The 26,932-nt window shown below is 42.7% G+C and overlaps 1 protein-coding gene across 9 annotated transcripts in view; it reads right to left on the minus strand.

Moving 5' to 3' along the window:
* The window catches only part of LOC147123631 (histone-lysine N-methyltransferase NSD2-like), a 101,873-nt gene that overhangs the window by 58,282 nt on the left and 16,659 nt on the right, over nucleotides 1-26,932 (minus strand). For all 9 annotated transcript variants that reach the window (XR_015074968.1, XR_015074966.1, XR_015074969.1 and 6 more), the window contains 6 exons: nucleotides 19,427-19,598; nucleotides 9,570-9,739; nucleotides 7,727-8,260; nucleotides 5,675-5,831; nucleotides 3,743-3,820; nucleotides 887-1,008 (listed from right to left, as the gene is read on the minus strand). Coding sequence is in view for 1 of the 9 variants with exons in the window: in XM_085975413.1 (XP_085831539.1) it covers nucleotides 887-1,008; nucleotides 3,743-3,820; nucleotides 5,675-5,831; nucleotides 7,727-8,260; nucleotides 9,570-9,739; nucleotides 19,427-19,598 (1,233 nt within the window). In the remaining 8 variants the exon portion in view is untranslated. The remainder of the gene's footprint in view (nucleotides 1-886; nucleotides 1,009-3,742; nucleotides 3,821-5,674; nucleotides 5,832-7,726; nucleotides 8,261-9,569; nucleotides 9,740-19,426; nucleotides 19,599-26,932) is intronic.

A 26,932-nucleotide genomic window follows, 5' to 3' on the forward strand; every position in this document is an offset into this window, starting at 1 on the left:
CGCAGCCCTCCTGCGGGCGGAGGGCTGCGATCCTGAAAAATCTGCGCCTGGACCGGAGGGCTCCCGGGAGGTGCAGAATTCCGTTGATGTGCATCCTCAAACTGCCTGTGTGCAGGGCATGTGTATCCCAGGGGCGAAGCTAGATCGCAGCGTCCCTGGGTTTACGTGGGCCATGGGGAGCCAATCAGAGCAGGGAATCTCCATTCATAGATTTGACAGGAAGACCTGCCAAATCTATGAATAGAGATCAGCCCCAAAACATAAATAAAACTTCAAATAATTTTTTTTTAAAAACCATCACATTTTTAAAATGACTATAAATTACATAAATTAACTATTTTAAACAAAAATTTAAATTTCTGAAAAAAATTAAAGTTTTTAACAGGGCTAAAAATAAACTTACCTTTCTTTAAAGTATTTTAAAATGATAAATCAATGGAAAAAATGTTTTTCTTTTACTTTCTTCACTCTTACCTTGTTAAAAGCAGGCCTTGCGCCTGCTTTTCTAGGCGCAGCTGTTTCAGACTTACCTGGGCTGAAGCAACTGTTAAAAAAACGGAAGTTGCAGCCGTACGCGCTGCCTATCTGGCGCAGGCGTCTGACCTGTGAAGCCCTTTCTTCACAGAACGGAAGTTCCGGTTTCCAGCGCATGCGTAAAACCGGCACTTCCGTTGGCCCTACAGGTGAGTACACAGCGCGTACACACCCATAGGGAACGGAATTTATGGGCCATTATAGCTAGCTCTAATTATGATGTACCGCGTGGGGGTGCCCAACACTCGAAGCACATAGAAAATGTAACCCTTCCTTTTTTTAAAAAAAGACTGGGGGAATTACATATGCTGCACAACAGTTTTTGTAGGCGAGATTCTAAATGAGCAAGTACCTTTTCATCCTCATAGTAGTTTCGCTTTAACCTCTTGCTTGAGCCAATTCGCTCTGGAGAGTCCTCCCTGTAATCTATTATTTTCCTAGATAGTCTTCTTTGCCTAGTTGATTCTGAACTAACTGGAAAAAGAAATAAAGAGCAGTTAACAGCTTGGCTTAGTTTGTACCAATTTTGTCTGAATTGGAAGGGTTCAAGCATCCCACTCCAGGACTTGAGTGCACAATCAAGGCTGCCATTCTGTGCAGTACTGAGGGAGTGCTCCAATGCCAGAGCTGCCGTCTTTCGAATGAGGCATTGAACTGGACCATCACTGTCTGCCTATTCAGGTGAACATAAAAGAACCCATGGCATTAATTGAAGATCAGAGTTCTCCTGGTGTCCTGGCCAGCATTCTCCCATCTCGGTTGTCCCTCAGACAGCACTGAACAAAAAGGTCATCATCTCATTGTTTGTGGGGCCTCACTTTGCACAAATTGGTTGCTGCTTTTGCCTACAGAACTAAAGCAATTAATTGGTTATGAAACGCTTTGGGATGTCGTGAGGATGTGATTCGGTGCTTTATAAATACAAATTCTTTCTTTAAATGAGCTTAGTGAGGAACAGTTATCCAAATTAGGTGAAGTGTTTGATTTTGGGCTTGATACTAACTTGTCACAAATCAAGTACCTTTAAGTTCAATAAATTGATGGCAGGCCCGCAGCTCTACTGCCATTAGCAGCACTCCGCCTCCAGAGACCCAATGGCATTGGAGCCCCAATTTTCATGAGTCACTACAACTGTTCATCTCCATTATCTCTTTAATGAAAAGATTTCTCCCAGGACTGTGGCACTTAACAAATACAAATGTGGCGCATGGAAACTCACATCTATGGCTGAGTGCTGCTCCCTCAGACTATAAGCATTTACATATTTAAAAATCGTGTGTCCAGTTCAAGTCTCTTGTATCATGCCTTCCAAAGGTGTCACACTTGAAAGAGTCACAAGTTTGTCAGCCAAAATTACTGATTGGTTAAAATGAGGACTTCTGTTAAGCTAGCAATCAATATTCAACTGAATGTGATTGAATCAAAAGCACAGTTATATTCCGCCAGTAAGTACCATGAGGAACAAGTTGAAGAAAATTTCTTTTCAAGCCTGCCATTTCTGAATTGGCAAATAGTAGAAACAACACAATCAAGTTGGTAAAATAATTTTGTGAAGTTCTTTGAGTCAATAGTCTTGAATTTTTTTAAACCTACCTGAAAGTATATTAAAAGTTAAGTAAAAGGAAAACTTAAAAGAAATCCACAAAAAATTCTTATTCTTACTCAGAATGGTCACTTCCTGGAAAACATTTTCTGGGAAGCCAGACTCCTGGGTCAATTTGGAATACCTAACTGGACCGGAGCTGGCTTTTTGTAGTTTTTTTCCCCCGCTAATGAAATGGCTTCTCCCAAGTGACTGCTGTACAGGTCAATGTCAATTTGTCCTGGAGAGGGTGTAGGGCCTGAGGGTAAGCAGTAATGTGTTCAATTGCTGATCAGGCGGAGAGATAATGCAGGAGAACCAAGGAGCCTTAGGCACGTAAACCCTTACCACATGGGAAGTTATCAAACCAGATAATATTCCTTACCTGTTCCTCGCTGGTATTTACCAACTAAATCAATCTGTTTTTGATTTGTTCACAGTCAGTGAATTAAATACGTATCTACTTGCAATTGAATCCACCAGTTATGACAAGCCCCTCATTTTGGTTCCAGAGTTCCAGTTGAGGATTAGACCTTTCAGAGTGTAATGGAATACCACCACACATGGGAGCTCAGGAGGAGTGGGCGAAAAGAAACAGGGAGGCACACATCAGTAGTATTTTATTATAAGTGAGCATTTCCAGAGAAAGCCAAGATTTGCTGTTTGTAAGCCTGCCTCCTTCGACCAGTGATGGACAACTGGAAAGCCGAGAGGAATCTGGTGTACATTTTTCTGTAAAAGATCAAAACAACCTAAAGCAAAAACTTTAGAGGTAAACAAGGGGTTGTTTATTTATACAATGTGTTTATTAAAGCAGCAAATTGTTCTAGAGATTGCATCCTGAGTTCCCGAATCACTTGCCTCACCCACTCTCAGGAATACGATCTTCCTTTGATGTTTACTTCCAAAGTGCAGATCCGGGTTCAGGTGTATGGGGTTCCTTAGTTGCCTTTCGTTCTCTCTCAACAGGATTAACAATTGAACACATTGCCAATTTGCACTCATGCCCTACACCACTCTACAGTACAAAAGAATGACGTAGTTATCTGGTCCTGAGTCACCCGCCCCCCAACCCCACCATGTTACATGACAGAGTTATAGAAATAACATGCAAAGAAAACCGATTTCTTTATTCATGTACCTAAAGTTGGTAAGGAGAACACTATTTACTTAGCCACAAAACAATCAATAAAAATACACTTACTTCACTCTCTGCACAAATGTGTGACAAACCTCTTTCCAAATCCTTTCAACGGAAGTGTGCACCACACCTACCCCAGCAACAGCGGAACGCCTGGCTTACTCTGAGCAATGCCACAGGAGATAAGCTAGTTTCATGTAAAAGTTCCTTAATCATTTCAAAATTTCCATTTCAGTTTTGTTTTAAATTACAAATTTGATAATCATGCCTGATAGTTGTGACGGCATTCCTGAAATTGAACCAGCAACTTATATGGTTATGCAAATGTTAGCCATTTGTAATTTACATAGTCTATATAAATACTTTGATCACACGGGTAAGGCCGGTCAAATGTGAAAGCTCAATATTATTTTTAAAACGTTCAATGCAGTCGACTAAACCACATGTAAAACAACTAACCGCAAGAAAAATTTCCTTCAACCTACCACTCGATCTAGTTGTTCTTTTTGGAGATTCCTGCAGCACTTTGCGTCTGGTTGGCCCAGGAGATGCTGCTGAAAAACCTATTGGGACAGTATTTGGGAGAAGAGAAAAATCTGAATTCATGCTTTGGGCCACTTGCTACCTATTTCTTGCATTCTACTAGTACCCGATTACTTTCAGTGCAGTATGAAACAAAAGCTATTTCGATAGAACAAAAAGCCATTTAAATCAGCAGGATAGATGTGATGCAGAGAGAAGCACAATTAAGATTGGTTATCTGTGTATCAGTAAGTTTCTTTCATAGTCTGCAATGTAGTAGAATAATGAATGGGGAAAACTGTTTCTGGAGGATTGTACATTTATGCTTTCATCTCACTAGATCAGAACATTATGGTTAATTTCTAACGCTGGATGCACTGGGACTTAGAAGGGAGACTGAAGGCTGCCATCAACTCGTCTAACGTAAATGGAAAGAAAATTGCGTGCCCAGTATTAAAAAAAAACTCCAATTACATTTTCAATAAATATCTGTCCATTCTATCTAAACATTAATGGTTTGCCCCCTTGTCGAGAAGTACCTTATTAACCTGGAAGCCGAAATAAAAATGATTTCCATGAGCATTATAGTAAACATCACGAGTGTGAAATTTTGTTGAATATTATGCAGAATAAATACCTAAATTATACTGTATTAATGTAGAACATTCAGAGAACAATACTATACGGAGACAGACACTGTGGGGGCAATTTTAACCTAACTGCCCGCCTGGAGACTGATGGGATCAGGTGCAACGCTGGTTTTACACCTCACCCGATTTTACTCTCCATTGTATTCAATGTAAAACCGACATTCTACCCGATTCCGTCAGTTTTCCGATGGACGGGTTAGGTTAAAATTCCATCCTGTATCTCTGCACCTTCTCACTGAAGGGCTCAGAAATATCATTTCTGTCCTTGTATTTTATTATTCTCGGAATGTTCTACTTTGACAATTTGCTTTTAAACCAAAATGTTATGTTTGAAGCAACTGCCCATCTCTTGGACAGGTTGGGTGATTATACTGCATTTGCCATGCATCTGCCCAATGTGGATAAATGCGAGGTTATCCACTTCGGTGGCAAAAACAGAAAGACAGATTATTATCTGAACAGCAATAGATTGGGAAAAGGGGAAGTGCAACGAGACCTGGGTGTCCTTGTGCACCAGTCGCTGCAGGTAAGCATGCAGGTGCAGCAGGCGGTTAAGAAGGCAAATGGTATGTTGGCCTTCATAGCGAGAGGATTCGAGTACAGGAGCAAGGATGTCTTGCTGCAGTTGTACAGGGCCTTGGTGAGACCACATCTTGAGTACTGTGTGCAGTTTTGGTCGCCTTATCTGAGGAAGGATGTTCTTGCCATGGAGAGAGTGCAGCGAAGATTCACCAGGCTGATACCTGGGATGGCAGGAACGACGTATGAGGAGAGAGTGGGTCGATTGGGCTTATATTCGCTAGAGTTTAGAAGAATGAGAGGGGATCTCATTGAAACGTATAAAATTCTAACAGGACTAGGCAGACTAGATGCAGGAAGGATGTTCCCGATGGTGGGGGAGTCCAGAACCAGGAGTCACAGTCTAAGGTTAAGGGGTAAGCCATTTAGGACTGAGATGAGGAGGAATTTCTTCACCCAGAGAGTGGTGAACCTGTGGAATTCTCTGCCACACAGGGCAGTTGAGGCCAATTCATTAAATATATTCAAGGAGTTGGATATATTTTTTGAGGCTAAAGGGATATGGGGAGAAGGCAGGGACAGGGTACTGAATTTGGATGATCAGCCATGATCTCATGAAATGGCAGAGCGGGCTCGAGGGGCCGAATGGCCTACTCCTGCTCCTATCTTCTATGTTTCTATGTAATAAAACTTTAGCACCAGTTACAACGGATAATTTACACTTACCTGAACCCGATACAGGAGATTTGTGCTCCGTTACTGGGGTTACCATAGAGAACTTGGTATTGTAGCGTGCTCTCTGTTTATCACTGAGCATAGCCCATTGAGACTCGAGCAGCTCTTCAATCTCCTCACCAGAAGCATCTGGATGCTCCTCAGCCAACTGCAAATGGAAAAGCATTTCAGAATTATTTTGCTCTTGGTTCAAGTGAACACAAACTCTTATTGCTAGAAAAGAATTCACACCTATTGCTCAAAATATTGCACAATAAAGCTGAAACTCTATAAAGAACACTTGTAAAGGTTTGCAGTCAACATTATAGTGCCAATCTATGCAAGGCCACTTTTAGGGTGATGCAAAGTTCTGAATTTCAACACAGTGGTTGGCACCTGCAATTCTCGACATAAATTAACAACCATGGCCATGCAATCAGAAGGAAGTGCAAAACAGAGAGGTCAGGCACCATTACACAGAGGCATAATCCAAGCTATCGGCCCACGAATAGCAGAAGTTGCTCCCCGATGGATAAACGCACTATAAAGGAATGGCACTCAACCACGCAGACCAGAAAGGTCAGAGATTCAATTGATATGCACTGAATTAGATATCACCAGCCTGGTGGTTAGGGGCAAACATGATGAAAGAGAAAGAAACAAATCAACTATAGATCTGACTGCTGATCATCGTGCATGGATTCTTACTGGAAAATGTAGGCATGGCACAAGGACAGGATGCTTCAAAATGGGGTAGACAGGGATGAAAGCACGAATCACGAATGGATGTTTTATACAATAGGAAACGTGCATTAACTAACACACACACACACAAAGTTATGGAGGAAGATGATAAACATGAAGTAGATATGCAACATTAATTTAATTTGAAAAATTTAACCTGCTCATGCCCCATTTCAAACCAACTATGTCAAGCAATATTTTATTCAATATACTCTTTTACAAATTACATAATTATTTGCAAAATAATTTTCTTCCTGGGAATGTGTTTCTGCCAAGATTAAGTTCATTTCATTTTCAGTGCAGAAGACTGCTTGTATGTACTGAGGGGAGATTGGGCAGCATCAACTGGGGTTTGCCGTTTATGAACACAGAAATTCTAGCACAGCAGGTGATCATTTGGGCCATGGTGCCTGTGCTGATGCTCGCTCTTTACCTGGAGCAAGCTCCTGTAATCCCATTTCCCTGCCTCTTCTCCAAGTCATTTAATGGTTGTCTTTTCCTTTTTAAATTATATTACAGTCTTTGCCTCAATAGCCACTTGTAGTAAAGCATTCCATGGTCTAAATATCTCACTGTATGGAAACATTTCTTCCAATTTCTCCTTTTGTTCTAGTGATAAAACAGAACTTCTGCTTATACAGGGGAAACACACTCACTAACAATGGCTAATAACAAATGCCCCATCTCCAAAGTTTTGTCCATTCCTGATGCAAATTCCATGCGTGGAATTGGCTAACTTCAGTCTTCCAACGGAAAGATTCTACGAATATAATCTTTCAGATGGTTATCCGCAACATTTCTAAACATTTCATCCTCACCAGCAGTTTTAAGTGCATTTAATTATTCCCAATAGTATCCAAACAGAAATAACATTCTACTCTTTTCATTTTCTTTTCATCATTGGAAACTACGAAGGTACGAGCTGCACTAATGCCATCCATGTTGCCAATTGATATGAAATTTTAATAACCAATTGTGTGTCATTAACAATCAAAGTCAGGTCAGAACTCATAATCCAGGCTATATCAGCACATGCATTTTAGTGCTAAACACAAGCCAGCTTCTATTTGGTATTATCTTTTCAGGTAATAGTGCTTTCTTTCCAATTCCCCCAATTAGGCATTGTCTCTTAATACAGTGCCTAGACAAATCTTCAGTGCTAAATATTAAATACTGTACTCCTAGTACTGCCCACCTACCCTGTACTGCCAGAGTATAGAGACAACTCTGAAATTGGATAGCCTTTCAGAGACAGAAATCAAGTGCGAATGCAAGTATTTATACAACTTTACTTGGCAAGTAAGCTTTTAATACACAAACCTCATCTCTGTGTTTCTGACAAAAGGCCATGAACTGAGCGAAGGCAGTGTCACATTTCCTGGTCCGCTGAGTGGGGACTCCTTGTTTTCTCTTAGCCACGGGGGAGCCTGTACCACTCTCAGAGTCTGATGATCTACAAGATGTCCTGTCAGTTGACTGACTTTGAGCAGAACCTTCAGTACAATCTACAGTCCTATTTACACACTGCTTTGCAGGGGTCTTAGGTTCATACGGCTTTGAACACCGCCTTTTATTTGGTGCACTGCTGTTTCTTCGCCTCCTAGTTCCTTTACTGTCGGTGAGATTTTCCTTGGTACTAGGGAATTCCTCAGTTGGCCATTTCCTGTCCTCAATAAGTTCAACAGGAACCCCAGCTTCCTTTGCAACCTGAGGCGGTAGTAGTGGACGGTCATGATCATAAACAAAGGTGTATTTAGCTTTTCGATCCTCGAGGTTCATTGCCAGTGCTTCTTTAGCTTGGGCAATACCTACATCCCACTGAACACGAATTTTGGCAGGAATTGGTTTTAGGAGCTGAAAAACAAAGAGAGTTATTTCATTCTCTAAGGACACGTTATAATTGGTAAACTGCTAAAGGAACCTCCTTTGACCTGCTAGGGATGGGTTTTATACCTCACATTCTAAACGCATTACACATTTGATCACAAACGATCGAGCGAGCGCCTACATGGGATCGATAGTAACTAAATTGCTAAGTTGGTAGAAATCTCCATTTAACTCTACAGGAGTTCAAAGCTCCTTGGGATAGACTTAAAAAAAAAAACACATTTCAACTCGCATACGGACATAAAATGTTACAGCAATAAAGCTGTTGCGGCAATGAGCATATTAACCAGAAGGTGCAATATGTGGAAAGATTCAGCGAGACAGTATTTATGTATGACTCCAGGCAGGTTTCATTACCACAAGCAAAGCTAACCCCCAGGCGGATCTCACTTGCAATAGCAGGGACTCAAATTCAGAATTTGGCATGAATACACTGTGCTTGAGGCTGAACTTCAGGGCTTATCCACCTGCCAAACTGGAAGAATGATGCATGATGAGAGTAGTAGTTTTCACTCTGCTCCTATGGAATTACAATACTCAGAATTCACCAGAATGGCCCACATCACAGGAAAAAAATCAGTAGAAATGAATAGGAAAATGTTAACTTGTTTGTGAGAGAGGGGTTTGGAAAACTCAAAGCAGAAACAAAAAAAGGGGAGAAAGAGGTGGGGGGGCGGGGGCGGAAAGATAGAAGAGTGAGAAGGGAGCGGGAGGGAAAGAGAGGACAAAGGAAGGGAAGAAGGACACAAATGACCCACTCAATATAGAACTGCAATATCCACGCGTGTACTATGCCAAAGAAGATGGGAAATTTAGAAAAGGCAGAAAAAAAGATTTCATTTTTATCTGAGCATTTTATATAGTTTACAAAATAGAATAAAAATTCTGAGCCAATTATGTTTGAGGCCAAAAGGAGATGTTTATAAAGCACTCCAATACTGATCTCGGACACTGCAACAAGGTTTGGTCACCCAAGTCAATGACCACTTTTTAGCTGCTGGTCATTGGAGACTAGATGGTGGGAAAACCCTAAACCAGTCAATGCTACACTGACAAGAGTTTCAGCAAGAACGACAAATCCAATGTTGGAAGTAAAGGGGAAGAAAATAATTATTTTATCATGTGAAGAGCAGAAAACAAACATTAGGACGAAGGTGTTCAGAGAGAATGTCAAACAAATTGGACTAGATTTCTGGGAACAAAACGTGTGTGTGTCATAGGAAAGATGCACTGTAAAATCTCAATGCTTTAAAATGTGTCCAAGGGGAATTTCTACCTTGTTTTTCTCTGCCTTGGTACTTGCATGTTTGGCACTCTCTTGGACCAACTCATCATATTGATGAGCATCTTCAAAGGGTATCATACTCTTTTCAAAAATCCAGGCTCTTTCTGGGGCTTCTCCAAAAAACTGGACATGGTACTGGCGACAAATGGCCCTGTTCAGACCTGTCAAAGTAAGAGAAAAGAATTGTTAGCAATTTATAAAGGACTGCAACAATGTACAAGATTCAAGAATACAATACTGACAGTTATTTCAGTTTGCATCACTCCCTGTCTTTGATTTAAAAGGATTAATACTCCAAATCATTGCTGGTCATGATAACTTTTCAAAACCTTGAATTTCTATGGTACTAACAAAAAAGTCATTTCCCCAAAAAAGTTGCAATTTTTTTTTTTTTTTAAAGTGATGAATTTGGTATAATTGTTTTCTGAAACACAACAACATTAGAAAAAATTGAAACCATGACAAAGCAGGACATTTTTTACTGAACATGGCAGACTCCCAAAGAGCAACTATATTTGAAAATCTTACTTATCCCAGTGAAAATGTAAGCTGTTAAGCAGTAATTTTCTGAATACCTTTACTGAAAAGAAATCTTGAAGATAAAACACTTCTCAATAGGCTTATAGATTCAAATCAAGTTAATATTACCATAAGTCATTCAAGAGGACTGGGAAAAAGTCACCTACTGGCTATTTAGGAAGGAGTGTTCGCAGGGGAGCAAGTTATATTTTCCAAAGCAGAACTATAAACAATTTACAGTAATGTAATGTTTCAATAAATGAGGACTACACACACACAGACTATGGTGCCACGTTTCTTCTCAGTCATTAACAGTACTTTTGTTTTCTAATTTGTTATTTTCATTTTTAAATTCCTCACCAAATCACATTGTGCAAAACATCCTTTCTAATTGGCTATTAAAACAACTAGGCACATTCCAAAAAAAATAAATCACACGCTACTGCAATAAAATTTAGCCACCGTGACCTCCCAGTGAGAATCTATCAGCAGGTAATAGCGTTCACACAGAAAAATGCTAATGTTGCAAGAGCTTTGGACTTAAATTACTTTTATACAGCGCAATGGGATTTTAAAATAAAAACATTGTGAATAAAAGCATGAGGCCTAGGTCAGGACAGGCCTGGTACTTAATTTAGAAGTAGGCCAGAGTAACAGTAAGAATTAAGGTCTAGCACTTAAAAGTTGAAGCAGTTACAGGAAACTCTCTTTTTACCGGCACCTAAATAACCGGAAATCTCTCTTAACCGGCAAAATTCAGGAGTAGGTTCAGTTTTACTTCATATTAGTGGCCGTGTAACCGGGGTTCCTGGATCTGTGGCCGTGTAACCGGGGTTCCTGGATCTGTGGCCGTGTAACCGGGGTTCCTGGATCTGTGGCCGTGTAACCGGGGTTCCTGGATCTGTGGCCATGTAACCGGGGTTCCTGGATCTGTGGCCGTGTAACCGGGGTTCCTGGATCTGTGGCCGTGTAACCGGGGTTCCTGCACCTGTTGCCATGCAACAGGAACGCCCGGATCTGTGGCTGTGTACGGGGCTCTCGTACCTTGGTAAGTATACCTCTCTGTAATCCGGACTTTTTGATCAACCGGCACCACGCTGGTCCCGTCGGTGCCGGATAAAAGAGAGTTTCCTGTACATACAAGTGGTTATTATTCAGAGAATCATATTTTATTGCACAGCCGAAAGAACATTGGGCCTGAAACTTAATTTACAATAATACCTTGAATTCAATTTATTGAAAGTCTACAATAGTGCAATTATGAGTTAGAGACAAAATTATTTATGTATTTGAGTCATGATAGAGGTCTATAAAATATTCAAAAGCCTGGATAGTGTCCCTATTGATAGATTACTCAGACCAGGGTTCAAACTATGCGAGGGTAGGAATAGATTGGATGTTTGGTGGTTCTTCTTTTCCCAGAGAATTGAAGAATCGAGCCTGTGGAATACATTGCCAGCTGCTGTGCTGGGTGACTCTGCATGCCTCGAAGAGGGAGCTGGAGCAGTTCCTGACTTGGGCAGAGATCGCATCATATGGAAGGCAAGTGTCTTTATAGATCGTATTTCTGTTTCTCTCTCTCACCCCCGTCTTTCGGATGAGACGTTAAACCGAGGCCCCGTCTACCCCTCAGGTGGACGCAAAAGATCCCACGGCACTATTTCGAAGAAGAGCAGGGGAGTTCTCCCCGGTGTCCTGGCCAATATTTATTCCTCAATCAACATAACAAAAACAGATTATCTGGTCATTATCACACTGCTGTTTGTGGGAGCTTGCTGTGCGCAAATTGGCTGCTGCATTTCCTACATTACAACAGTGACTCCACTTCAAAAAGTACTTCATTGGCTGTAAAGTGCTTTTGGGGGTGGGGAGGTGGTGTGGGGGGGGAAAGTCCTGAGATCGTTATATAAAAGCAAGCCTTTCTTTCTTTATCGTTCTTGGTGAACTGGTTTTCATTGCCGGGGGGGGGCGGGGGTGGGGGGAAGAGGAATTTTCCAGAGTTTTTTTAAAATCGCTTATTGGCTCTGAGTTGTTTCTATGGTTTTTTTTGTCTCAATAATCTTCACAGGAGGCACTATGATGCATATGGAGAAATTCTGCAAATGGCACGTGCTCAGAATGCAGATGTAGTTGGTAACTCCCTTCAGTTGTTCTTGGGGAAAATATTCAGTTGAAGCCCATGCTTTTGAGAGAGGCTGAGGCCTTAAGTTAAAACTTGAACAAAGGTATTAAAAGGCACACAAAGCACGTCAGGTTAAATTTAATCTTGTTATTGTGACGCATGTAACTTTAATGTTTTTACTTCATTCAAAACATTTTGGGCATTAGAAATTTCAGTTATGGAACAAAAATGGCCCAAGAAAATTATTTCAAAAAGCATTTGAATGATTTGATTGATTCATTTTCTTTAAGAATCATAGATTTTCATAATTTGTTTTTATTGCCAAGTTCTCCTGACTGGTCCTTCAAGTTTAGACATTTTCAGAAGCCCTTACTAGGTTCTCATTAGCAGTTTTCTAACCACATTCCTTGTTCTGGATTCACATGCTCCCTACCTTTTCAATTCTGATTTGTTGCCGTTATACTTTGTATCAATCAACAAAACGTAACCACCACCATAGTGTCACAACAGAGACGGGTGATATTATGGAGGTGGAATGAGGCGTTCTATGGCGGTGGAATGAGGCAGTCTTTGTGATGGAGAGGATATGGGATTGGTAGCTCAGCTCAGGGTCAAATAGGACGCGGAGCATGGGAACACACTGGTTCAGCCTGTGGCCAGGGAGGGGGATAAAATCGGTGGCTAGGGAGATTGTGGCAGGGGCCAAAGACAATGGGTTCAGTCTTCCTATTGTTTAATTGGTGGAAATTATGGTGCATCCAAGACTGGATGTCAGAGTCTGACATCACAGAGGCAGTGGAGGTGTCGAGAGAGGTGGCGGTGAGGTAGAGGTATGTGTCATCAGCGTACATGTGGAAACTGCCATTGTGTTTTCGGACAACGCTGTCAAGGATCAGCAGGTAGATGAGAAATAGGAGAGAACAAAGGATAAATCCTTGGGGAAACTCCGAAGATAACAGTGCAGGGGTGGAAAGTGAAGCCATTGTAGGAGATTCTCTGGCTACGATTGGCTATGCAAGAGCTCGGCTAGAGCAGTCCTACAGAGCTGGACAACGGAGGAGAGTTGGAAGAGGATGGTGTGGTCAATCATGTAAAAGTCTGCAGACAAGTCGAGCAGGATAAGCAGAGATGTTGCACTGCTGTCACAGTCACATATGAAGTCATTTGTGACTTTAATTAGGGCCATTTCAGTGCTGTGGCAGGGACGGAAACCTGATTGGAAAGGATGGAGTTGTGTAAAAGACGGGCATGGATTTGGGAGATGACAACATGTACAAGGACTTTGGAGAGAAAAGGGAGATAGGAGATGAGGTGGTAGTTTGCCAGGACAGAGGGGTCAAGCGTTTTTTGAGGAGGGGCGATGACGCCAGATTTGAAAGAGGGAGACCGCACCAGAGGAAAGGAAGCTGCTGTATACTGCTGACACCCAGGTCTACCTCACCACCACCTCTCGACCCCTCCACTGTCTCTAAATTGTCAGACTGATCATCCGACATCCAGTACTAGATGAGCAGAAATTTCCTCCAACTAAATATTGGGAAGACCGAAGTCATAGAAATATAGAAAATAGGAGCAGGAGTAGACCATTCGGCCCCTCGCACCTGCTTCACCATTTAATGAGATCATGGCTGATCATCCAAATTCAGTACCCTGTCCCTGCTTTCTCCCCAAATCCCTTGATCCCTTTAGCCTTAAGAAATATATCTAACTCCTTCTTGAATATATTTAATGAATTAGCCTCAACTGCCTTCTGTGGTAGAGAATTCCACAGGTTCACCACGCTCTGGGTGAAGAAATTCCTCCTCATCTCTGTCCTAAATGGCTTACCCCTTATCCTTAGACTGTGACCCCTGGTTCTGGACTCCCCCGCCATCGGAAACATCCTTCCTGCATCTAGTCTGTCTAGTCCTGTTAGAATTTTATAAGTTTCAATGAGATCCCCTCTCATTCTTCTAAACTCCAGCAAATATAAGCCTAATTGACCCAATCTCTCTTCATACATCATTCCTGCCATCCCAGGTATCAGCCTGGTGAATCTTCGCTGCACTCCCTCCATGGCAAGAACATCCTTCCTCAGATAAGGCAACCACAACTGCACACAAAACTCAAGGTGTGGTCTCACCAAGGCCCTGTACAGCTGCAGCAAGACATTCTTGCTCCTGTACTAGAACCCTCTCGCTATGAAGGCCAACATACCATTTGGCTTCTTAACCGCCTGTTGCACCTGCATGCTTACCTTCAGCGACTGGTGCACAAGGACACCCAGGTCTCGTTGCACTTCCCCTTTTCCCAATCTATTGCCGTTCAGATAATAATCTGCCTTCCTGTTTTTGCCACCAAAGTGGATAACCTTGCATTTATCCACATTATACTGCATCTGCCATGTATCTGCCCAATCACCCAACCTGTCCAAATCATACTGGAGTTTCTCTGCATCCTCCTCACAGCACACACACCCATCCAGCTTTGTGTCATCTGCAAATTTGGAGATATTACATCTAGTTCCCTCGTCTAGATCATTAATATATATTGTGAATAGCTGGGGTCCTAGCACCGATCCCCGCGGTACCCCACTAGTCACTGCCTGCCACTCGGAAAAAGACCTGTTTATTCCAACTCTTTGCTTTCTGTCTGCCAACCAGTTCTCTATCCAAGTCAGTACCTTACCCCCAATCCCATGTGCCTTAACTTTACACGCTAATCTCTTATGGGGGACCTTGTCGAAAACGTTCTGAAAGTCCAAATACACCACATCCACTGGTTCTCCCTTATCTATCCTACTAGTTACATCCTCAAAAAATTCCAGTAGATTAGTCAAGCACGATTTACCTTTTGTAAATCGATGTTGACTGTCCAATCCTGTCACTGTTTTCCAAGTGCTCTGCTATTACATCTTTTATAATGGACTCTAGCATTTTCCCCACTACCGATGTCAGGCTTACCGGTCTATAATTCCCCATTTTCTCTCTACCACCTTTTTTAAATAGTGGGGTTACATTAGCTACCATCCAATCCATGGGAACTGTTCCAGAGTCTGTAGAATTTTGAAAGATGACCAGCAATTCATCTACTATTTCTAGGGCCACTTCCTTAAGTACCCTAGGATGTAGATTATCAGGCCCTGGGGATTTATCAGCCTTCATTCCCATCAATTTCCCTAACACCATTTCCCTACAAATACTGATTTCATTCAGTTCCTCCCTCTCATTAGACCCTATGTTCCCCGGCATCTCTGGGAGGTTATTTGTGTCCTCCTTTGTGAAGACAGAACCAAAGTATGTATTTAATTGGTCTGCCATTTCTTTGTTCCCCATTATAAATTCCCCTGATTCTGACTGCAAGGGACCTACGCTTAACTTCACCAATCTTTTTCTCTTCACATGTCTATAGAAGCCATTGTCTTTGGTCCTAGCCACAAACTCCGTTCCTTAGCCACCGACTCCATCCCTCTTCCTGGCAACTGTCTGAGGCTGAACCAGACTGTTTGCAACCTTGGTATCGTATTTGACCCGGAGATGAGCTTCCGACCCTAGGCTGCCCACTTCCAAATCCGTAACATTGTTCGACTCCACCCCTGCCTCAGCTCATCTGCTGCTGAAATGCTCATCCAAACCTTTGTTCGCCCGAGACTCGACGATTCCAACACTCTCCTGGCCGGCCTCCCATCTTCCACCCTCCAGTAACTTGAGCTGATCCAAAACTCTGCTGCCCGTATCCTAACTCGCACCAAGCCCCGATCACCCATCGCTCGCTGACCTACATTGACTCCTGGTTTAGCAACTCCAAAAATAAAATTCTAATCCTGGTTTTCAAATCCCTCCATATCTCGAACCTCCTCCAGCTCTAAAACCCTCCAATTCTGACCTCTTGCGCATCCCCTATTTTAATTGCTCCACCATTGGTGGCCGTGCTTTCAGCTGTCTTGGCCCTAAACTCTGGAATTCCCTCCCTAAACCTCTCCGCCTCTCTTCCTTTAAGACGCTCCTTAAAACCTAACTCTTTGACCAAGCTTTTGGTATGGCAGCTGTAGCTCCTATGACCGGAAAGCCCTGCAGCGGGTAGTCAAAACTGCCCAACGCATTACCGGCACCTGGCTACCGACCATAGGGAACATCTACCAGAAACGCTGTTTACGGAGGTCACGGTCCATCATCAAAGACCCTACCCACCCCAGCCACAGTCTGTTCGCCCCCCTGCCATCTGGGAGACGCTACAGATGCATTCGCACCCGAACGACCAGATTTAGGAACAGCTTCTTTCCCAGGGCTGTCATCCTACTGAACGCCACAAATAAACTCTAAAGCCTGCACATCTGCCAATGCACTTTATTATGTTTATGTATTACAAGCCAAATGAATGTTGAATGTTAAATGTCTTAATCAAAATGTACACTCTCGGGAGCCGCAAGCCTACATTTCGTTGTACTGCACTTGTGCACTAACAATGACAATAAAGTTGATTATGATTATGATTCTGCCCTAATATCTTTGTGTGGCTCGGTGTCAAATTGTGTTTGATAATCGCTCCCGTGACGCACCTTGGGACGCTTTATTACGTTAAAGGTGCTAAATAAATGCACGTCGTTGTTGTTGTTAACAATATCAGCTAATGTGGGAGCCAGAAGGGAAGTTGAGTGATCAGCGGTTTAGTGGGAATAGGGTCAAGAGATCGGGAGGTCGGTCTCATGGACAAATTGAGCTTGGAGACGGCATGATGGGAGATAGCAGAGAAAGATGCGAGCTCCGAGCAAGGGCTTGGTGGGCTAAGGGAAGGTAGGGATGTGGCAAAGGCATCAGAACAGATGGTCTCAATCTCAGAGACAAAGAAGTCCATGATCTCCTCGCATTTGTTGTTGGAGGGGAGGGTGGAAGTGGCATGGGAGAGGGGTATACGGAGACAGCTGGTAGTGGAGAAAAGTAGCCGGGGTTGTCTTTGCATTCCAGGGTGATCCTGCAGTCGTGAGCAGTTTTTGCAGAGCCCCAATAGTGCTTGATGAGGTCCAGTCAGATCTAGCAATGAATGGCTAAACCAGTTGTGCGTCATAAACGTTCAAATCTGCATCTCTTGGACTTAGGGGTGCAAAGATGAGGGAACAACTAAAGTGGGAGAGAGTAAGGGTTTTATTAGGGACAAGGGCAAAGGTGGAGGCAAGGGCATGACTGAAAAGATTGATAGCTGTAGCAGTATTGTGGTGAATAGAGGGCTAAAGGCTAGACAGTTGGGAGTTTGAAAGTAAGTGACTTGGGGGTGAAATTTTTCCCTAGGGGTAGACTCAGAAGGTTTGAAGGGGGATGCGAGTGGTGAGGAATATGAGGAAGTGATCAGAGATGTCCTTTGTGATGGAGACAACGGGAAGAAAGAGACATGAGATGGCAAAGTCGACGGGGTAGTCGTGAATATGGGTAGGAGTGTGCAGCAGGCGGTTAAGAAGGCAAATGGTATGTTGGCCTTCGTAGCGAGAGGGTTTGAGTAGAGGAACAAGGATGTCTTGCTGCAGTTGTACAGGGCCTTGGTGAGACCACATCTTGAGTATTGTGTGCAGTTTTGGTCGCCTTATCTGAGGAAGGATGTTCTTGCCATGGAGGGAGTTCAGCGAAGATTCACCAGGCTGATACCTGCGATGGCAGGAATGACGTGAGGAGAGATTGGGTCGATTGGGCTTATACTCGCTGGAGTTTAGAAGAATGAGAGGTGATCTCATTGAAACTTATAAAATTCTGACAGGACTGGACAGACTAGATGCAGGAAGGATGTTCCCGATGGTCGGGGAGTCCAGAACCAGGGGTCACAGACTAAGGATAAGGGGCAAGCCATTGAGGACAGAAATGAGGAGGAATTTCTTCACCCAGAGAGTGGTGAACCTGTGGAATTCTCTACCACAGAAGGCAGTGGAGGCCAATTCATTAAATATATTCAAGAAGGAGTTGGATATATTTCTTAATAAGGCTAAAGGGATCAAGGGATATGGGGAGAAGGCAGGGACAGGGTACTGAATTTGATGATCAGCCATGATCGCATTGAATGGCGGAACAGGCTCGAGGGGCCGAATGGCCTACTCCTGCTCCTATCTGCTATGTTTCTATGAGAGGTTAAGTGAGGACAGGAGGGCATTAAACTTAGAAAAGAGGGGGCAAGGCGAGTCGAGGTGGACGTCAAAATCACCGAGGATGAGAAGTCACTCGGTGCAGAAACTCAGGGCGGAAACCATGAGGAGATCGGCGAGAAACTTGGCATGGAGCTTGGGTGGAAGATAGAGAATGAGGATTTTACTGGAGAGGCGATGAACAAGATGAGGCGCTTAAAGAAGAAGGTATCAGAGGAGATGGCGGGGGGACATACCAAGCTGATACGGGCCACGCCACCACTGCGGCGGTATGGTAAGGGCAACTGGTGGAAGGTATAAACATGCGGGGAGACTTCAGTAAGGGGGAAGGTGTCATCACCAGCGGGCCAAGTTTCTGTCAGGCCACGATGTTGATACAGTCATCCACAATAATTTCCTGGCTGGCAAGGGCCTTGATCCCAAGTGCGGAGAGAGGCGGTGATTCGTGATCCGCTGGCAAAGTCCACATGATCGTGGTGGGAGGAATGAATGGGACGGGAAGGAGGTTGATAAGATTAGCCCTCAACGAGCAAGCTAGATGGGAAGGACAGCGAGGGAGGAGGATAGCAGAATTGGGGTAGCTGCTCGCAAGGCGGCAGCATGTGCCTCGAAGGACCCTTCGCAGAATGTAGAGGAGGCAGAGGGTAGCTGTGGGCTTATCCAAGAAGGGGTCAAGCCTTGGATGGCAGCAGGAGAGTAGAAGGTCCAGGGATAGTGAAGGGTTGCGGTAGGAATTGGGGGATTGGGGCAAAGTACCAGAGAGGTGAAAAATGAAAGGAGGCATGACTGGGTAACAGGAGGAGGAGCTGACAGGAGAGGAAAGAATAAGGGAGGTAGAAGTAATGGGCCCAGGTCTGGAATGGCAGGAAAAATGCACACGCAAATGGACACAGATATTTCTGTCAACCTCTTCTTAGTTAAACCAGCTATTCAAGCATGTCACTGTTAAAAATGGGGACAATGATTCTATTGGTTTCTTGCTCTAAATGTTAGAGACCGCTTAATTAGTTTAGAGGTGCCTTAAAATTACTCATCTGCATAAAATTGTTCAAATTAGAATGGCTTCAACCGATTCAATATTTAAAAAGCTATTGTTTCAAATACCTTTTACTTTTGTGTGGGTACTCAAGAGGGGATCTGAAGAAACCATGCAAGCCCACCAAGGGTAACCAGATACTTTGGACCACACCATGTCCCCGACATCATACTTCACTGGGACATCCTTCTCCTTGGTCTCCTCATCTTTCTCTTCTTCATTGTCTTGGTCTTCTTCAGTCTGTTGATACAAACAGCACAGAGGTGCCAGAGTGAACTTTAGAATTCAGTTTTTGAAATCATACAAGGTTTATTGCAGCCATCTTTGACAAGTTTATAAAATAATTTACCTGTTGAAAGGTGTATTTTGATAAAGAGAGGAAGTTTATGCAGCATTAGTTTAACAATCATAGAATGGTTACAGCACAGAAGGAGGCCATTCGGCCCGTCGAGCCCATGCCAGCTCTCTGCAAGAGCACTTCAGCTAGTCCCACTCCCCTGCCCTTTCCCCGTAGCCCTGCAATTTTTTTTTCCTTTTCCAATTCCCTTTAAAAAGCCATGATTGAGTCTGCCTCCACCACCCTTTCAGGCAGTGCATTCCAGATCCTAACCACTCGCTGCGTAAAACAGTTTTTCCTCATGTCGCCTTTGGTTCTTTTGCCAATCACCTTAAATCTGTGTCCTCTGGTTGTCAACCCTTCCGCCAATGGGAACAGTTTCTCTCCATCTACTCTGTCTAGACCCCTCATGATTTGGAACATCTCCTCTCAACCTTCTCTGCTCCAAGGAGAACAACTCTAGCTTCTCTAGTCTATCCACGTAACTGAAGTCCCTCATCCCTGGAATCATTCTCGTAAATCTTTTCTGCACCCTCTCTAAGGCCTTCACATCCTTTCTAAAGTGCAGTGCCCAGAATGGGACAAAATACTCTAATTGAGGCCGAAACAGTGTTTTATAAAGGTTCATCATAACTTCCTTGGTTTTGTACTATCTATATATACACCTCTATTTATAAAGCCCAGGATCCCGTATGCTTGTTTAACCGCTTTCTCAACCTGTTCTGCCACCTTCAACGATTTATGCACATATACCCCCAGGTCTCTCTGTTCATGCACCCCCTTTAGAATTGTACCCATTAGTTTATATTGCCTTTCCTCGTTGTGCCTACCAAAATGTATCACTTCTCACTTTTCTGCGTTAAATTTCATCTGCCACGTGTCTTCCCATTTCACCAGCCTGTCTATGTCTTCTTGAAGTCTATCACCTATCCTCCTCACTGTACACTATACTTCCAAGTTTTGCGTTATCTGCAAATTTTGAAATTGTACCCTGTACACCCACGTCCAAGTCATTAATATACATCAAGAAAAACAGTGGTCTGGGTGCCAACCCCTGGGGACCACCACTGACTGTATACCTTCCTCCAGTCTGAAAAACAAACTTTTCACCACTACTCTCTGTTTCCTGTCACTTAGCCAATTTCGTATCCAGGCTGCCACTGTCCATTTTATTCCACTACTCTCTGTTTCCTGTCACTTAGCCAATTTTGTATCCCTTTTATTCCATGGGCTTCAACTTTGCTGGCACTTTGTCCAACACCTTTTGGAAATCCATGTACACTACGTCAACCGCATTGCCCTCATCAATCCTCTGTTACCTCATCAAAAACTCGATCAAGTTGGTTAAACACGATTTGCCTTTAACAAATCCATGCTGGCTTTCTTTAATTAATCCACCCCTATCCAAGTGATTCTTGATTTTGTCCCTGATTACTGTTTCCAAAAGCTTCCCTACTACCGAAGTTAAACTGACTGGCCTGTAGTTGCTGGGTTTATCTTTACACCCTTTTTTGAACAATGGTGTAACATTTGCAATTCTCCAGTCCTCTGGCACCGCCCCCATATCTATGGAGGATTGGAATATTATGGCCAGTACCTCCGCGATTTCTCCCTCAATTCCCTCAGCATCTTAAGATGCATCCCATCCGCTCCTGGTGATTTATCTACTTTAAGTACAGCCAACCTTTCCAATACCACCTCTTGATCAATTTTTATCCTAGCAAGTGTCTCTACTACCTCCTCCATTATGTCTATGGCAGCATCCTCTTCATTGGTGAAGACAGATGCAAAGTACTCATTTAGTACCTCAGCTATACCCTCTGCCTCCATGCATAGGTTTCCTTTTTGGTTCCTAATCGGCCCCACCCCTCCTCTTACTACCCTTTTACTATTTATATGCCTATAGAAGACTGTTGGATTACCTTTTATGTTGGCTGCCATTCTATTCTCATATCCTCTCTTTCGCCCTCTTATTTTCTTTTTCACTTCTCCTCTGACCTTTCTATATATAGCCTGATTCTCAGGTGTATTTGTAACCTGACATCTGTCATACGCCCTCTTTTTCTGCTTCATCATATTCTCTATCTCTTTCGTCATCCAGGGAGCTCAGATTTTAGTTGCCCTGCCTTTCCCCCTCGTGGGAATGCACCCGAACTATTTCCTCTTTAAAGGCAGCCCATTGTTCCACTACAGTTTTGCCTGCCAATCTTTGATTCCAGTTTACCCGGGTCAGATCCATTCTCATCCCACTGAAATTGGCCTTCCCTCAGTTAAACATTTTTACTCTAGATTGCTCTCTGTCCTTTTCCATAGCTAATCTAAACCGTATGATATTATGATCACTGTTCCCTAAATGTTCACCTACTAACACTTGCTCCACTTGACCTACCTCATTCCCCAGAATCAATCCAGCAATGCCTCCTCCCTGGTCAGGCCGGAAACATACTGATCAAGAAAGTTCTCCTGAACACACTTCAGAAATTCTTCCCCCTCTCTGCCCTTAACACTATTACGATCCCAGTTTATATTAGGATAGTTGAAGTCCCCCATTATCACTACTCTATAGTTCTTGCACCTCTCTGTAATTTCCCTGCAAATTTGCTCCTCCATATCTTTTCCACTACAGTATTTGGTGGTCTATAGAATACACCCAGTAGTGTAATGGCACCTCTATTATTTCTTAACTCTAGCTATATAGATTCTGTCCTTGACCCCTCCAGGACATCCTCCTTCACCAGCACTGTAGCATTCTCCTTAACCAATACTGCCACACCACCTACCTTTCCTTCCCTATCTTTCTTGAACACCTTATAACCAGGAATATTTAATATCCAATCTGCCCTTTTTGGAGCCTGCACACTCTTTATCTGCGGGGTGACTACCTCCTGATACGCGCTATCCATGAAACTCTCAGCCTCACGGCTGCATCGCAGTGACGCCAGCTGCTGCTCAAGCTCCAAAACCCAGAGCGCGAGCTCCTCCAGCTGACGACACTTCCTGCACATGTGGTTGTCCAGGTTAAGATATACTACTTTCCCATCCCTGCCATTAAAAGGCAAAAGTGATATAAAACAAGAGCGAGCAAAAGCAAAAGTCACAAAAAGTGACAGGCAAGTGGCACAACTACAAACACATTAAAAAGAAATATCCTCATTAATAAACCTACCGAATTAAAATGAACATTTTACAAATTCTGGTTGGTGAAACAAAAACACAACAGGCTAAATAGATAAAACAATTAAAAAGTGTCATAGGGATTCAGAACTATAGGTTAACTGCAACTACAACAAACTGCATTTATGTAACACTTTTAACAGAGAACAATATCCCAAGGTGCTTCACAGAGGTGCATCAGAAAATGCCTGCTTCTTCTGCCCCTTCATTTAAGGATGCCATTGGATACAATTCTGAGATTTGGCATAGACACGGATACCCTCCTCAGGAGGTAGTTTCACTGGGTATCCCATGAGCAAAATACTGTCAGCGGTAAAGATATATGTCTGCGTCAGTGTTGCTATTTTGATGCTGACCATCAGTAACCACACAGGTCAACGATCTGCCTTTGCTGAATTGTGCAGCCTCCCACCCCATGTTGAAGAAAGACTGAGGCTACAATGAGAAAGTTGTAAATGTCACTCTGTGGTAACTGGAGATGCAGTTGTTTCATTATTGCCAAATGTGCCATCGTATAAACAGCGTAGATTCAGAATAACACGAAATCGGCACACATCACATGGCTCTTCCACTGGAAGTGGTTAGGTTATATAAATGGGACACTAAAGATAATTTTATTTGTTAGCCAAGCTAAGACCCAATTCAAGTTTAATCACAAAAATTTACGAAGTGGCCAATTTAGGGCATAATACTGCCAGAATGTAGATTTGATTACTTACTCATCTGAGTTCCCAATCTCAGCTGGCTTGCTGTAAGCAGGTATCAAGAATAGCCAGGCCTTTCCCCACAGGGAGCAGGGAGAAAAATCACACATACAAAATTGAAAGAGAAAATCCTACAGTGGATGCTACAAAATGTACTATCTAATCATGCACTTCTACTTGATCACCAGTCTTGTTCGTACATTTTTTTTGTTTCTAATTTCCTTCCCTTTGCTCCTGATGCAGTAGACTAGGATGTTGGAGGAGCTCAGATTAGTTCAATAATACACGTTTGAAGTTTGTCATCCATTGAATGTGTATTTAACAGAAATACAATTTTGAGAAATCACCCTAGTTGTCAGGTCTCCCTAGCCTACTTGTAACTGGATTATATAACTCATTCCAATAATTGGAGCAGATGGAGTTGAGTTGTTACACTTTTTTTTTAATGAATGCGAGCTTTCTCAATGGCCCAGTGGAAAAGTGTACCCCAGCACAAGTCACTGCCTTCAGGAGAGGAAAGCTGGAAACGGAAAAATAGGGTAATTTTCACATCAACAGGAGTAGGAACATGAATGATCAAAGAAAATACAACTGGCTTGGGTCAAGATTGAATTTTCCAACCTCTCACGCGCCAATGGCCTGTCAATGGGAGCATGTGTACAGATGGATCAGAAAGGCTAATCTGACTCGGTATGGCCTCTGTACGAAGGGTCACATCATGCTTCATCATTAAGGTGATTAGAAAGGATTAACATTGCAAAAAAAGAACTCCAACTTTGTTACTGTTTAAAATGGTTGGGTAAAATTCCCAACTAGTTATTTCCATTCAGGAAGGACCATTGGTAATCCTGGTTAATATAGGTTTGATCCTCAGAGATAAAAGTACCGAGAGGAAAAAGCAACTTTCCTCCAGTGTGACAAATCTGATATAGAAAGAGCTCCTCCAATTGAATGATCAAGTGAAAGTTCTATTCTCTAGTTCAACTTAAGCCCCAGTTAGATCAACCTGAATACAAATACCAGGAGTTAGACAAAGGACTCAGCCAAGACATATGGAGCTGCGAAGTACTGAATTACTCCCCTGCTGAGTGTGCACATTTTTCCACAACTGCCAAAATCTCATCTCTTTCACCCCTCCCCATTTCCTCCTCCTCCTCTCTCCTGAAGGCAGATTCTTGTTGGGGTATGATTCCACAGGCACCATCAGCCCTCCAGTGACTCATCTGAGAGAGTATTGACAGGCCATTTGACCGTGGAGGTCATCGCAGCTATGCACAATCCTGTTCTCATCTAAGTCAACCTCTTCATGTGCATTTTCTAGTAAAAGTCACTTGATTGCAAAAAGGAGTGGAACCCATGTCTAACTTTTCACCTCCCTTTCCTACGAGCACTACAGGCCAACTGTAAAACCGCCAACCGAGCACAGACCAGAGATTGAACACAGGGCTTTCCGCTCAGGATCATAATGGGCTGTGCCGTCAACCATTAGGGAGTTACTGACAAAATCTGAAGGAACTCACACAGGCATTACATATTACAACTATTATATCACAATTAGAATTAAAAACGTTACCCACTTGTCTGAAAAGGGTGACTTTTTTTTTTTTTAAAGTACACGTTAACTGGGACCAGCAGTCCTCTTCGTGCATCAATTTAGACATCGAATGTTGTCAGGTTATTGGACAGTCTATTCCTGTCCCAGTAGGTCCCTGATAACTGGGTTGGCAGGAATGACATATGAGGAGAGATTGGATCGATTAGGCTTATACGCGCTGGAGTTTAGAAGAATGAGAGGGGATCTCATTGAAACTTATAAAATTCTAACAGGACTAGACAGACTAGATGCAGGAAGGATGTTCCCGATGGCGGGGGAATCCAGAACCAGGGGTCAGTCTAAGGAGTAAGCCATTTAGGACTGAGATGAGGAGGAATTACTTCACCCAGAGAGTGGTGAACCTGTGGAATTCTCTACCACAGAAGGCAGTGGAGGCGAATTCATTAAATATATTCAAGAAGGAGTTAGATATATTTCTTAAAGCTAAAGGGATCAAGGGATATGGGGAGAAGGCAGGGACAGGGTACTGAATTTGGATGATCAGCCATGATCTCATTGAATGGCGGAGCAGGAGCGAGGGGCCGAATGGCCTACTCCTGCTCCTATCTTCTATGTTTCTATGTCCCATACAAATGTACTTTTCAACAGGATAGCAATCAAGAATAGGAACTGCGACCAATTTATATCCCCTCCCAGCTACATTGTCGAGAGCCACTGAAACCAATTGCAAAGTCCCATCACTGCCTGCACTAAGACTGACCGATTTCCCTGATCTGTGTTGGTCAAAGTACTTAACTGGCTGTAAAACACTTTGGGACATCCTGAGGTTATGAAAGGTGCTATATAAATGCAAGTTCTTTCTAAATAGAGGGCAGAAATCTCCACACATTACTCTCTCATAAAACTTTTTGGTTCAATTCTCAGATCTTTAAAGCGTTAATTAAACTCTCAATTCGGTTAATAAATACACACTTTGATCCATGCAGGATTATCAGAATGTAGTACTGAGTGGGTGTGGGGCAATCAGCTATCAAAGGATGAAAAAGAAACAGAGTAAGTTAACCAAGCGGTCTTGTGGCCCCTTTAATAACTGATTAAGAGCTGAATTAGCAGAGACCTGGAGACATGATCACCTATTTGCCATCTAGGCCAGGAAATTATGCAGAAACCACACAGAATTTTTTTTTTTTTTTTTTTTAAACAGAAAAAAAGTTTTACATGAGATTACTATGGAGTTAAAGATGTTTCAGTTCACTTCAGTAAAACTAGCAAACACTTTTGAAACAAGAATCAAATCCCAAATCAAAAATAATTTTCAGAGCACAAGAGACCAAGTAACTAACTTTGTACAAGTACATATAGATGGGCATATAGATTGGTGGGTTATGATTCTCACCAGTAACCATCACAGCCTTTGTTTTTTACATCAGTGTCACAAGACAAGGCAGTTCATGCCAACACATCATACCATCTTAATTAAATGAGATGTAGGTTGTTGTTGTTTCAACATTATTCTTAGTGTCACAAAAATGCTAAATGTTTAGCAAAGAAAAATCATTTTAAATGGCTAGAAACTTCCAAGGCTACAAGACGGTGTGCGAGACAACCTTTTTTGAAATTTCCGAAGAGGAGCTTAGGATAAGGCTAATCTGCCATAAGCACTTAACCTACAATTTCCATCCACAAACTGGGTTTAAAGAAACCACACTACAACAACAATTCCACATAAGTAAAAAGGAATCAACCCTGATTTTTAAAAATATAAACATAGCTCAGAAATACTAAATATGTCCCCCGCATGGTT

This window comes from Somniosus microcephalus, chromosome 2, assembly GCF_052327205.1.
Source record: "Somniosus microcephalus isolate GS21.2 chromosome 2, FLI_Smic_1.0, whole genome shotgun sequence".
Lineage (NCBI taxonomy): Eukaryota > Metazoa > Chordata > Chondrichthyes > Squaliformes > Somniosidae > Somniosus > Somniosus microcephalus.